Raw genomic sequence first — 15,081 nt, 5'->3', positions numbered from 1 at the left:
ATGTGGGATCCGAACCCTCGGACGGGAGCGCCGCCACGCTTCCCAAGCGGCGCACTATCCAGTGCGCCACCGGGCCGGCCCTATATCTCCATTTTTTATGTAAGGCAACAGAGGCTGAGAGCATTCAAGCAACCTGCATGTGCCCAGAACTCCTAATCTTGGGCTCTTCATGGTATCCTTCCTCTACTAGATCTAGGCCATGTTATACTATCTACTATTAGTAGCTCCTGAACTACTACCAATAGCCTAGGCTTGAGAAACTACAGAGTGCTTTTCTGTTAAAAAAAATAAATAAAACAAAAAGGTATTCTTTGAAACCATTCAATTTCTTGCACTTTTACCTTTAGAAAAGCAAAGTGGAAAATTGGGTATTTAGAAGCAGGTAGTATAGAAGAAGATCCAATATCTCTTTAAACTTTCATTTCAACTGCTAAGCTAAAAAAGCTTCAATTACCCAATAACAACATATTTGGGGAACATTAAGTGATTAAAGAGTGACTTAAATATGAGTTCCATATTCAGGGGGTTTAAATAAATTAGGAGGATTTATCCCAAAGCATTATTTAATTTACAAAATGTTCACTATGGCAATAGAAAGAAAGGGGAAACATAGTATTCTGGGAAGACGGTGGTCTCAACAGCATCATAATTTTGGGATTTTCCCATGTCCCTCCATAAAAAGACAAAGCAAGCACATTAAAAAAAATTGAGACAATATTTATACAAAACTAGGTGATAACCCAAAAATGCAAGCAATGGAGGCAAACCACCAACAGCCACATGACCTGCATGTTATTGGCTTCTGGTGCTGGGGGTGTGGGGGGAAGGGGGGCAGCAATGGGCACCTGGAAGACCTGAGAACAGCAGGCCAATTTGAGACCGGTGGAAACTGAGAGGAGTTTTGCTGTCTCAAATAGCAGCTGAACACAGGGGGCCTGCAAGGAAGGTCTGAAGGGGCAGGTGCAATCTAGACCCTGTCTGGATGGTTTTGGTATTCTCAAAACCAACCAGACAGGGATCCCTTCCAGGATAGGCCCCACACTAAGCAGAAACTCCAGGGAATCAAATCTGAGCAGGATAGAAATAAAAAGGACAAAGAAATGAGAAAGGCCAAATAAAAGCACGTCAAAAAATCTCAAAAAGCAAGTAACCACCATGTTTCTAATTACTACCCTGAAGATGGCAGAAAAGGGATCTCCGCCAAGTTAGAACAGCTATCTGAACCAAGCCACCTTCTTTCTAAAAAGCTTGGGAAAACAATTCACACACACACACAAAAAAAAAACAAGCAAAAACAAAACGAAACCAAAGATCAAGGTCAAATCTCAAAATTAAGAAAAAAAAGAGTATAAGGCACAGAGTAACATCCCTACAGACAATATAAGAATGCGAAAAAGACATGCTCAAAAAAAGATTAAAAACTATACTATTTCAAAATGAGAAAAAAGACATTAGAAAACAATGACATAAAATATTGTAATTAAGAACTAGAAAAATTCAAAAATAAAGTAACAGAAATCAAGAAAAGACAGAAATAAAAGAAAAATCACTTTAGAAATGAAATCTAACGGGCCAGCCCGGTGGCGCACTGCTACAGTGCGCCGCTCAACACCGAGGGTTGCGATCCCGTAGCCGGTCCCGGTCCGGTACGGGCGCGACACTGAGGGTTGCGATCCGTTGCCGGGCACAAAAAAAGACAAAAAGGAAAAAAAAGAAAAAAAGAAAAAAAGAAATGAAATCTAACCAAGCAAGAACACAGAGAAAATCAGCACAACAAATAAAGCCCCCAAAAGAAATAAAAGGTAAAAAGCAAAAGCAAAAGCAAAAAAAAAAAAGTAAAGTGTAAAGGAAATGAACAAGAAAAAGAGTTGGAGAGAAACTGACAAATACTGAACATAAATAAAGAAGATAAAGCAGGAGTCCCCAGTGAAGTAAACCAAAGCAAAGGAAAAGAACAAATACTAAAAACAGTAATTCTAGAAAACTTTCCTGAAAAAAAATACTCGAAACATATATTAAAGAGCACACCATGTACGTAGGAATACCTACTCAGAATGACCATCAATATTCTAGTAAAATTAAGTACATTTTAAGAAAAAAAATCTTATGAACATCTAGACAAAAAGAGCATATGATTTATAAAGGAAAGAAAATTAATCACCTGACTTTGAGAGCAACACTTTATATCGAAAGAAAATGGAATAATACATTTAGATACTCAAGGAATAACTATAAGCCAACAATTTTATATCCAGAAAAATTCACCTTCAAGTATAAAGATCACAGACAAGCTATTATCAATATATATGAACTCAGAGAACATTGTTCCCATGAGTCTTTCCTTAGGAATGTACCAGAGAACAAGCTTCAGATGATCCAAATGACTAGCAAGATTGACATAAGGACTGAAGGAAAGCACTAAGTGTAGTTACTTGTAGACTTAAGACAGGAGAGACTGTGGAATGTAACAGCTATGTGGTATTGGAAATACAGAGTACATAATGTTTAAATGGAGGGAGAATAAAGATAGCATGGGTTAAATAGTTGTTTGTTTGTTTGTTTAACTATCTTCAGTAACAATAATTGGTGGTGGTAATAGTATTTTCACTCTGGCACTGTTGTACATATATTGTGATAAAGAAAATAAGATAGATTAGAATATTCTAATTCATCCTCTGCATCCTTGAGAACCAGGATTCTCAGTATGGAAGAAAAGAGATAAAAGATGTAATATTAAAGAGGTTAATTAAGTAAATATAGTTCTGAATTTGAATTGGAAATATTAGGATGAAATCACAAGGTACTATATCTCTAAACATATATGTATTTTCTTGCCCCACTTCCTTGAATATTAAAAGCACTGATCACCATGGTCATAATGACCATCCTATCACCCAGACTGTGATCTAGAAATACCATTTTCCATGAAAAGAAACCAGGATTCTGCAAGAAATGGCTGATTCTGAAAAAATGGTCTGGGCAAGAGATGTCCAAGGCGAGCCTGAAACAACTTAACCTATCAGACATCAAGGAAGCTATCAAAGACTACAAGGGTCAATTCAAAAGGACTTGGGAATCTTGAAGAGGTACCCGTTGGCAAAGACGGGACAATCTGAGCTTTGAGATAAGAACTGTAATGGATTCAAATATGTTCAAATCCATGAGTTCAAAATGAAATGAAAGGGGAAAAAAACCTTAATTGGTCACTTTCTGAGGGTGACAGAAATCCAATTCATTATCTTGAAAACTGGGCAAATAAAAGGAAAGAATCAAGCATTTATCCTGTTTTCCTATATGAACTATACTACTGGTAACTAAATAGTAAGCAAGAAGGAGCATTATCTTATAAAATTTTGCCAGCTAAAAATTGAAAAAAAATGGCAGAATTTAATATCATCATTTTGTGACCCCTAATGAATTACTGGATCTAGGCATTGACCACCAGTAGCTGCACAAATCGAAACAACAAATGAAAACCAGACATCATGACATCACGTGCCTCCTGATGGAAGAGCACATGCTAGCAACTGTCTTGCCAAGGGGATCGAAACTGAATCCATTTTGTGACCCCTAATGAATTACTGGATCTAGGCATTGACCACCAGTAGCTGCACAAATCAAAACAACAAATGAAAACCAGACATCATGACATCACGTGCCTCCTGATGGAAGAGCACATGCTAGCAACTGTCTTGCCAAGGGGATCGAAACTGAATCTGACCACACTTGGGGATCCAGCTGCCAACTCACAAGAAATTCAGAGGACAGAGAAATGTTGAACTGCACCATGAGGGTGCAATGAGCAAAATCCAGATGAATGGAAAGTACAAGTCAAAAGTCAGGGCCCTTCAGCAGATATGCTGTAAGGAAAAGAAGAGGGTGGAGGAGGAACCTATCAATTAAGAAAGACTTCAAAAACAATTTATCATTTTTAAAAGTGGAAACACTAAGCTATACTGTCTAGAGATGCACGCCTGAGTGATTAATACCATGAAGTAAGGCAAAGAAATGAGTATTACAGAAGTCCGGATAGTGGTTACTTTCAGAGGGAGGAAAAGGGGAATCGGGCACACGGAGGAGTCTGAGAGGCTGGGAGAGTCTAATTCTTGACCTGGAAGGTGGTTACAGGGTGTTCACTGTGAAATAAGTCACTTAACTCAATTTACTTTTCACTTTTTTATTGAACTTAATTCACTGAACTATTTGATGTGTTTTTCTGTGTATCTTTTATAACACAAAAGCTTTTTTAAAAAAGGTAACATGACCAGTAGTGCTAGAGACAGGGAGAGCAAAAGATGGATCAAACCTGCTTCTTCATAAAAAAGGTTAACATTCTCAGCTTAAGATTTTCGTATCAGGTCTAAATAATGTTCCTTTCCCTTAGCAAAATGTGTCTACAGCCATTGAAATTATCAATTTAGCAAGGCATATTAAACAGAACAATTCCTTTTAACAGCAGCATATTTCTTTAATATGTTTTGGCTGCCAAAATTATGAGATCACAGCCAAAAGCCCATGAGGAAAAGTGGGTAAATGTTTTAATGACACAGTTCAGAAATTAATTTTTGTTTATGTAAAGTAATTTTAATTAATACAGGCTTCCAAACAATGTTTTAGTCCATAACAACAAAAAGGAAAATAAAAGTATCGTGGTTTTCCAGGCTCTATACCTGATATGTGTAAGACCAAATTACAAATTAATTAGGGACTATCTTCACTTATTTCAGGGGCAGTAATCCTGTCTGTGCTTATACCTAATTTTTTCAGCATATTGTGGGCTGGAATTAAAAACTGATCCAAACCAATAATCACATTTAAAGGCAGATCACAATCAATAATAAGATGCATTAAAAAGTACCCCAAAGCCTGGTTTCATATATAACCTTCTTTTGCAATCTAAATGAGGGAATGTAGAAACCTTATTTTCAAGTGTTTTGTTTGTCTGTGTATAGTCATGAAAAGAATTTTCTTAGCCAGGATTCATTGGATAGAACATGGCTTCTAACAATAGCTGGACATAAGCACTTACAGAAACTCTTACTATCTCTCAACACATAATACGTATCCCGTTTTATCTGTATAAACTTTGTCATCTTACTTCACTATAATATACGGTTTGTGCCAGCAGTTTTTTTCTCTCCTTTTTTGGGGTGTGTGTGGGGGGGAGTCGTATGGTCAAACAGCATTTATAGAATTACTGGAAAGTCGTTTTACTTTCCCTAAAATCTGAGAAAGCAGATATCAACTGTCAACAAGCACATACACAAATACACTCACACAAAAGAAGAAAAGACAACCTCTTGATATAAGGGCTTGTAAAAGGCTTACCTGTAGTTAAACTTTAAAGTAGCTCAATCCTTGTATAATTCAATCAACACTCAAAATTGCTATGATTTTCTGCTTATCAAGCTTCTACACACATACACACACACACACACACACACACACACACTTTTGAAAGCAGAAGGTGAGTCTCACTGGCCTGTGTGCATGCAGTACCCTGGAGCTTACCATAACCGTACAGTCCTCTGAACCGCTGGCAATGACTTGATCGTTATGTGGGCACCAATCTATGTCCAGCACTGGTCCTGTGTGGCCACATACTGTAGGGTAGGATTTGTCAATTCGACCAGTCTGAAAGTAGAGAGAAACCTATTATGTAACATCAATGCCATACAGTTTATATGTTCTCTCAAGCCCATTTCTCCTTTATTACCTCCACCTGAAACTCTCAACTGTCTACGTATGATGACATTCGTCAATGTCAACTTTCATGGAACCACAAAGATTTTACTTAACTGCATTATTAGACAGCAAAAGAAAATATAAAAGTCTTTTTACCAAAATACAATTCTACAATAACCAAATTATAAATTGTATATTTTTACTGTAAAAAAAACACCCCAAACTTTGGAATTATTCAAAATGTGAAATATAACTCTTAATACAGTAAGATAACATCCTCAAATATACAAATTAATAGTTCTGGAAATGAATAGCAATGTGAGCAGGCAAAGTTAAAGTAATAAAAAGAGAAGCTTTAGCTATTGCTTACGGGCTAAAGGGGCACACTACATTTTAATGTCGTCTCTCCACTGACTTCAGTCAATAGAAATGCCAGCCAGCCAGTCTAATTAACACCAACTTAAACCTCACCCCATTATCCACATCTCATTAAGAATAAAGTATTTAATGTTAGTCACGAATAGCTATCATAATTTGCTCATATTACACATTTGAATCTAACAAGCCAACCTGGCTGATCAGATCAATTTTGTGTCAACAAAGGCAAATGCTATTATAACAACAGGTATATAAAAGTTACTTCCTTTTTTAAACAGGTTACTGCCAGTCCATGCTAAGGCTGTATATGTTCTAAGAGTGGTGCATAAAAACGAATCATTGCAATGCATAACTGAACCCATTTTGGTTGTTATTGCTCTCTTGTTATAGCAAATAGTCCCAACATGTGGGCAATCTTCTTGGCAATTTTTCACGATCAGTAAATTCTGTGATTTATCCAATTTGACTTGACTGTGGGAATCTCCAGAGAGACAGTATGCTAAAGTGCAAAGATGACAGGCTCTGGAGTCAGACAGATATGGTTTCAAATCCAAGCTCTACTGCTTAAACAGCAGGTGACCTTAGGCAAGTCATATAACCTCTCTAAGCTTCAGTTCATCATCTGTAAACTAAAAAACAATAATACTTATCTCCCAGGATTACTGTGAGGATTAAGTGAGAATGTTTTTAGTTAAATCACAACTCAGTATTACAGTTACCTGTGTAAAGTATGTAAAAAATTTAGTTATTGTACCCAGAACATAATAAACAATCAATAAAAAACTCTCTTATTACTAGTTCTTCTAGGATAATACAGTAATTTACTCCATCATTAAGAATTAACAAATACGTTATTTGTGAACTTTTATGGGCCAGACACAGTTCTGAGTACTGGAGATACAGATGTGAACAGGGCAGCTCTGTCCTGGCTGAGTGTAGAGTCCAGTGAGAGGACAGAGACATTTTAACAGCCAATTCCAATGAAGCACATGACACACTCCACAATGATAGGCACAAAGGTGGAGGAACACAGAAGAAGGGCATTCAACCAGGCTGGTGGAAGTCACAGTTTCTGGGAAGGCTTTCTGCTGAAAAACGTGAGTTTTTTGTTTATTTGTTTGTTTTATTACCTGAATAAACGTTTATTGAGTAGATATGGAAGAGAAGAATGGATAGAAGAACAGCAAAGAAAAAACTTATGTGATCTTTTCTTTTATGGGGAATTCTACTACTCTATTTCTTCCTTTTGGAACTCATATTAGACACCGCACTCAGCCAGTGAGCGCACCGGCCATCCCTATATAGGATCCGAACCCACGGCGGGAGCTCTGCTGCGCTCCCAGCACCGCACTCTCCCAAGTGCGCCACGGGCTCGGCCCTCAGTCTATTTTCTATAACTGAAAAAGGTGAGGTCTAAGTTGAGACCTTAAGACAGCCCTGTCTACACATCCAAGGCTTAGATTTCTTCACATCCTCCCCCTTTCCTTAACTAATTAAACCCAGTTTGGATCTCATGAAATACATCATCAAAAAGGACTTCAAAAAAGGAAATGCCAATGAACACCATATGAGATAGAATCTGGGTGTTTTAAGAAGGAGCTATCTGGGTCACTCACAGGCAGCAAAGCACAAACAGTTGAGAACCAGACTGCCCAGGCTGGAGTCGTGATTCTGCCATTTTCTAGCTGTGAGGTCCTGGCCAAATTACTTTACCTCTCAACCTCAGTTCCTCATCTGTAATACAAGAATGCTAATAGTTTGTTTTTTGAGTTGATGTGAGGACTAAATGAGACCATCAAGGTAAAGAACTTGGTACTGTCCCAGCATTTTAAGCGCTCAACAAATGTTATCCTAAATTTAACAAATGTTGGGATCTACTCTACCACATCTCTGATTGTGTCTCTCCTTAATGAAGGAACACCTACTAAGCCAGGGGGTTTTGCCTAATTCTCTTATTGCATCCCCATAAAAACCATATGAAATGGATATTTCACTTGCACCTCTGGAGCTCCAACCCCAGGAAATGTTCTACTGCTCATGCTGGTTGTGGTGGGTTCACAGGTATTTGTTCTATTTTATATAATTATTATTTAAACTATAGATAGACTTAATCTTTTGAATATGTGATAGCTCATAATTTAAAACATTCTAATACAGGAAGGCCAGAATGAGGTCTGACGCACATTTAAATAGACATTCCAGAAGGAGAGAATAAAGAGAATGGAACAGAAGCAAAAAATAAAGAACTTTCCAGGCTCAGTTAAAAGCTTAAGTCTTTAGAATCAAGAGGTACAAATTCCAAGCAGTGTAAGTAAAAATAAATCCCGATCTATTCACTTCCTAGTATAATTTAGAACACTTAAAACAAAGAGAAAAATCTCAAAAGCGATCACAGAGAAAGAACAGATTACCTACAGAGTAATTAGACTGATGGTGGGCAGACTTCTCGAAAGCATTTATAGAAACAAATGAAAAAAAATCTTAGAAATGCTAAGAAAAACAATCACCCTTGCATTCTATATCCAGATAAACTATCATTCAAGAGTAATGACCAAAAAAAGGCAAATAAACAAAAGACGTTTCAGACAGACACAGAATTTACCATGTACAGACAGACCCTTGTTCAAATAATTACATTCTTGGACTTATCTCAAAGAATTTCAAAATTAATTTTAAAAAATTAAGTTCAAGGGCCGGCCCCGTGGCGCACTCGGGAGAGTGCGGCGCTGGGAGCGCAGCGACACTCCCGCCGCGGGTTCGGATCCTATATGGGACTGGCCAGTGCACTCACTGGCTGAGCACGGTGCGGGCGACACCAAGCCAAGGGTTGCAATCCCCTTACCGGTCACGAAAAAGACAAAAAAAAAAAAAAAAAAGTTCAAAAACTCATTTCAGGAAAAGAAAATGAGCTAGAAAAAAAGGACTGAGACACCAAAACAACAGCAAGCAAAACCACTATGGTAAATATGGGAAATACGAATAAGTATTTAATGTGTGAAAGAGTAGTAACAATGACTAATTGGAGTACAGATAAAAATAAGACAGAAATAAAATATTAGACAACGATAACATGTAAGTAGAAAGGCATATGATCTGAATTAAAAGGTTTCAGGGCCCTTCTGTAAAGAAAAGCAAGAAAATTGACTGGGAAAGGACGTATGCCACAAACATACTCAACAAAGTCAATCAACAACCTAACCGAAAAACGGGCAGATGAAAATGAGCAGAGAATTCACAAGGAAGTAAACCTAAAAACCCAATAGATACATGAAAAGATATTCAATCACACTGGTAATTAGGGAACTGCAAATTAAAACAATGAAGTAACATATTACACCTATCAAAACTGGCAACAATTTAAAAGTCTAAATACAAGTGCTGGTGAGGATGTCATGAAAGAGGAAGTCATATAAACTGATTATAGAATATCCTGTTACTATTCCTTTTGAGAGCAATTTGGTAATAGGCAGAGGTGAAGATGTCCACCCCAGCAATACCACTCTAGGTGGTCTGGATGACAGAAATGCTCCCAATATTTTGCACAAGAATATTTATTGCAGCACCAATGGAAACAGTGGCAAAAGCGGAAGCAATTTCACTGTCCTTCCATAAGGGAATAAACATTACTTACATGAAAGTTCAACACGCACACACAAAATAAAAGTGTATGTTATAGATAAGATACACATGCACTAAAAAATACAAAAATATAATACATATTTCAGGAAATGATTACCTCTGGGGAAGGAGAAAAGAAAAAATGGGAATGAAATTTTAGCTACATCTGTTATACTTTATTATTTTTTTCCAAAAAAGAGAGATATGAAACAAACATGGCAAAATATTAATATCTGTTGAATCTTGTAGGTGAGTACATGAGTGCCGTTATTTTGTCTGATGTTTCCTATTTTGAAAAAAAAGTTAAAATAAAGTTGAGAAACACACCAATGTATCATTACTAACCACACATTTTTAAAATGCATTACTCTCAAGGAAAAAAGTTTTTCTCCTTGAATTGTTTTATTTTATCTCAGGGTCTTTGCATTCTTAAGCTCTCCCCAGCAAACCACATTTGGCATTCTTGATGGCAAAATATAATACTGAACTCTCAACTAATTTCCAAGAACACCAAATTATTTTTTTCAATCTGGGCTATGAAGAGCTTTTGCTCAGATACAAAGTAATTTTAAGGGGAATCTGGAAGTAGTAGTACTAGCTGTTCTTAATTACATACTAAGAAACTTACTAAATGACTTTTTTTAGTTAAAATTAAACAACTCTGGCTAAAAGTTAATAACTATTCACCAGTACTCGTCAGTAAGATATTTGAGAATAATAATAAGCATTTCTGTCATTACCATCTCAGCTTTGATTAGTCTATAGCATAAAAATACTACCGTCCCACATTTTTAGAGGAACCCAAATGTCACTGAAAGGGCAACTGCTACCTATTTCCATCCTTTCTATCAAAACAAATAACAATAATAATAATAGCTAACACTTTTAGAATACTGATATCACATGCTAGGAAGCAACTAAAGACCTTCATATCTTCTTTCTCACACAACCTTTATGATACAGAAATTTTATTACCCCATTTTCTAAATAAAGAAACTAAGGCACAGATAAAGTCAAGAAGCAGATATCTAAAATATCACTAACCAGCCACACTAGGTTTGGATAAGGAAAGAAAATTTCCACTATCCAATGGATTGTGAGAAAGGCACAAAAGTAATGTTAAAATTATTGGCAGCTGGCCATCAGAAACATGGAGTTAATAAAAAATGATATTCTGCAAGCAGCTGCTTCCTCTGGTTGTGATGGTATCATAAATCTTCACAACAAATGAAACAGAACGTAGCATCAAACTATGTTCAGCAGAAGAGAAAGGGAACTGACAATATCTGCTAGTGATAAAACAACAAAAATAAGAAGAAAGTGTGAGGAAAAAATGGTATTTTAAATGTACATTGATCATCTCATGTACTGGATGTTCACAAACACACAGTCAAGTATCACCTATCTTGCTTTCAAGGGCTTGTACCTCCGAATATCTTCTTACCCATAACAATATCAAATCAAAACAAAAGCACAACAATGTACTTCACCGAAATGGGAATATATTATTTAAAATGCAGAGCTGGGCACTTATAAACTGCTGAGAGCTCAAGTACATGGAGACTGCAGGAAACCATACTAATAATGGTCTTATATGGTAAAGATAAGGAGACATCATTCTGAAAGACGTCCTGCACTGGGATGTAATGAGAATGCAGTACTCATCCATCCCCATGACACATAATCATTTATCATCCAGTGAATAAACCAAAGAATCCATGTCTAATTCACTAGATTGTGAAGGGCCATTCAGAAAGACATCCACCACATGCTATGGTGACAACACTGCTTATCTGTACCTCTAAGCAGTGTATTTAAATGAATGCTGAGTCTGGAATAAAGGTTTACAAGAACTTTTTTTCCTTCTTTTTGAGATGCATAAAAAGAAAGATTTACAAGAATTTAATGCCAGCTTTTAGATATCTTTTTTGACTAAAAGGTGACTTATTTTAAGAACCTCCCCATCAATTTTATAAGGCTTATACATACTATAATTTCTTTTTACTAACAAATCAGTCCACTGTTTCATTAAGGATATAAGTCACTTCAGTTGCATCTTCTAGAATATTACCACTTTTCTAGCATGGAATTCAAGGTTTAGCTGAGAACGTAACAGTCAGCCATTCAGACTCCCCACTTTAAATAATTTTTTTGATTCACTCATCACTTATGAGGTACTTCAAAAAGTTCACGCAAAGATGTGTATTATCTTTTAATTCTATTTTTCCACAAACCTTTTGAAGTACACCCCCCCGCCAAGTACTCTCTTACTAGTCCCAATCACAGGCCATAGGATAGTTTTTATTTTACCTCTCTAGCTAAAACTCCAGGTGGTTGGGTTTACCAGCAAGTCAACTCAACAAGTTCTCAAAGGCTTGAAACCTTTGTTTCAACCTTTCCCAACACCAAGGTTCCCAAAGGCTCTGGCCCAGAGCCCAGTTCATAAACTCATGGGACATTGGTGAAACAGGTCAGGACACTGGCTTACAGACATTATCTGAAAGATCCAGTGGCCTGTCCAGAGCCAAGCAACATGAGCCCAAGGGAAAATTCAGCCTCTGAAGTGTGTGTACAGCTGACACAAAGGAGAGGTGTAACAGCACAATTTCCACGTGGCTGGCCCAAGTTGAGGGGATGGCCTTGACCATGTTCCAGCCAGCAACCCTTACTGTGGCAGAAAACATTCTAGACACCAGCTGTATCATTTTTCTTTGAGTTTGGGGAAATCCTTAAAAATTCCAAAGCAGCCGGGCCGGCCCGGTGGCGCACTCGGTAGAGTGCGGCAGCGCTCCCGCCGAGGGTTCGGATCCCATATAGAGACCGGTCCGCTCACTGGTTGAGCGCGGTGCGGGAGCAACACCGAGGGTTGCGATCCCGTTGCCGGTCGTGGTACGGGCGCGACACCGAGGGTTGCAATCCCATTACCGGTCACGAAAAAAGACAAAAAAGGAAAAAGAAAAATTCCAAAGCAGCCAAAAGACTCAGCAGAGCTCCTGGAGACTGATACTTCAACTAAACCCACAGAGTCAGACAACATTTTCCTCCCATGGACATCTGCCACAGGAGGGAGGTAAGGGAGGTGAAAATCAAAATTTAAGTGTCAGTAAATATATAACTTTAATTGCTCTAAAAAGGGCTGTTCATAATCTAAATAACTTTGCAAAAACATTCCTTTTTAGGCATATACAAGTCAATGTAACTCTTAAGAAATGATATTTCTAGTTGTAAGGATAGTTTCCATCAATTTAATGGGAAAACACGACTTCCACTTAACGTCTAATAGCGTAATCTATATTATCAGTCTTACACCTCATTCCAAAAAGGAACCCTCACCCTACATACTGAAAGCCATCCTGTGCAATCAAAAAACTTTCAATGTATACAAATAAACACATACAGAAAATTTCTCACAGATGTTTCAGTAAAGGGGTCACACTCTGGGAGGTGTTTTTAAAGGAGCTAATGGCGTATTATAGATGTACTCACAGACAGTTTCTCATTCTCAAACACTCAAAATTCAACATTAGGATGATTCCAGTATGTCTTAAGTATTATACAAAAGATCATCCAGAATGACTATTTTTCATTTCCTCACAGAATTGTTTTTGATCCACACATTAGCTTGCTCAATACAATAGTAGGTTGGAGAGGCTACCAAATTGGTGCTAAGGAGGATCAATCTAATAATCACTAGTTTCTTCAAGAATGAAGACATGTAACATTTTGTTAAAGTCACACACACTTTACTCGGCAGGCTTACTCTCTAACATATGTTTTTACAAAGTTAATCCATAAACTCCCATGACGATAAAAAGTGATACACATTCATCTTACCAGTCAAATCAAATATTCCCCTGTAAGATGCTCAAGGTATGCCACGTAAAATCTCCTTCTAGTTTACATTCTAAAGATCATCATATGAATTTTATTTCTAGGGTGTTGGGTTCTGACTGCTTTCTACACCGTCTCCCTTATCTAATCCAGCACAGGCAGCTGTCTCACCTCCCAATACTTTTCCAACTTCTAATCTGCAGTTGTCTGTGCCTGTTATCCAGACTGGTTATACCACCCTAGATGTAAGAGCCTAATCAGCCCCCACCCCATCCTGGGGAAGGCAATCAAAGACATTTTACACTACTTGACTCAAGAAACAAGAGATAGTTAAAGATTTTCCAAACTATTCACCCCTACTATTCATTCAGGTTTTTATTTTTTAAAAAAATGAGTATCAAAATTACTTTATGTACCCAAATTTCAATAACATCTCACTGAGAACTTTCAGCAAGGAGAATGTTAAATCAAACATGTGCTCCGAAGCAGAGGAAAAGTTTTCAGCCCAAGCATAAGGGCTCCATTCACACTGTTCAGAGTTCAAAGGAGTTTAAAAAAGGATATCTATTGAAGTGGGTTTTCTTTTTTTTCCAACTTCCTTTTTCTTATGACAGTATTATTTATGTGGATACATGTTCTGTTAGAATCTCTTAAACCCCTGCTGCTCCACAGGGAGGAGCTATAGCAATTGTGGTACTGGGACGGGGGGAGTGGCATGGATAACAAGACAAGGACTCTGCAGACCAAAAAGATTAATGCACACGATATATGACCTGTTGACAGACAGATCACTGAGAGTGACAACTCATGGACCAGGAATAAAACATTCTGAGGAGGTTTTACTTTAAGGAAACCAGAAACACTAACCTTGGGGGTAAGAGCAGGTGCTCTGGAATAAAACATAAGATTGAGTTACCCTGTAAGGTAAGGTAAGCTAGCAACTCAAGCTGCCAGGAGAGGCAGTATGGTCTGTACAGACTTCGCCTGCCTGTTGAGTAAAAAAGAACAGGCTTTTTGGGCAGAAGTGAAAAATGCATGCAAATAATTTTAGCATTGCAGGTCCTCTCTAAAAACTGGGTTTAATATTGAATAGACCATATTTAAAGTCCATTAAGAACTTGAGGGAAGTACTGTAAAACTATGAATATTTTATTATCAGAAAGCACAAAAGTGGAAAAGTTAACATTTCTTTAATCAACTATGCCTAAACATGTAATAGCAACCAGAGAGGCTATATTTCCTAGCTTCCTAACTTAAAAAATTTATAAAGTGAAAACCTAATACTTCCTGCTCATCAATGCAGACAAGTAATTCCATATGATGCTTCTGGGCTGAGAACAAACAGAAACCAGGAAACCAAGATGAGGCAGAACCTAGTCAAAATAAAATTCAGTCTGAGAGTTTGCCAGTTAGCTCAGTTAGTTAGTGCACAGTGTTATAACACCAAGGTCAAGGGTTCAGATCCCCATACCAGCCAGCCGTCAAAAAAACACAAAAAACAAACAAATTAAAAAAATTACTCAGCTTGAAACCAAAAGCTGAAAAGCAAAAGAACTACAGATGTAAATA

General features: G+C 37.3%; 1 protein-coding gene across 1 annotated transcript in view; it reads right to left on the bottom strand.

The window, feature by feature from the left end:
• Positions 1 to 15,081, bottom strand: part of CORO1C (coronin, actin binding protein, 1C) — a 58,242-nt gene that overhangs the window by 27,818 nt on the left and 15,343 nt on the right. Inside the window, exon 2 of the mRNA XM_008569795.1 lies at positions 5,512 to 5,634. Within this exon, the coding sequence (XP_008568017.1) occupies positions 5,512 to 5,634 (123 nt within the window). The remainder of the gene's footprint in view (positions 1 to 5,511; positions 5,635 to 15,081) is intronic.

Source organism: Galeopterus variegatus, unplaced genomic scaffold (assembly GCF_000696425.1).
Source record: "Galeopterus variegatus unplaced genomic scaffold, G_variegatus-3.0.2 Scaffold529, whole genome shotgun sequence".
In the NCBI taxonomy this organism is placed as follows: domain Eukaryota; kingdom Metazoa; phylum Chordata; class Mammalia; order Dermoptera; family Cynocephalidae; genus Galeopterus; species Galeopterus variegatus.
This window is presented reverse-complemented; position numbering and strand designations above follow the sequence as displayed.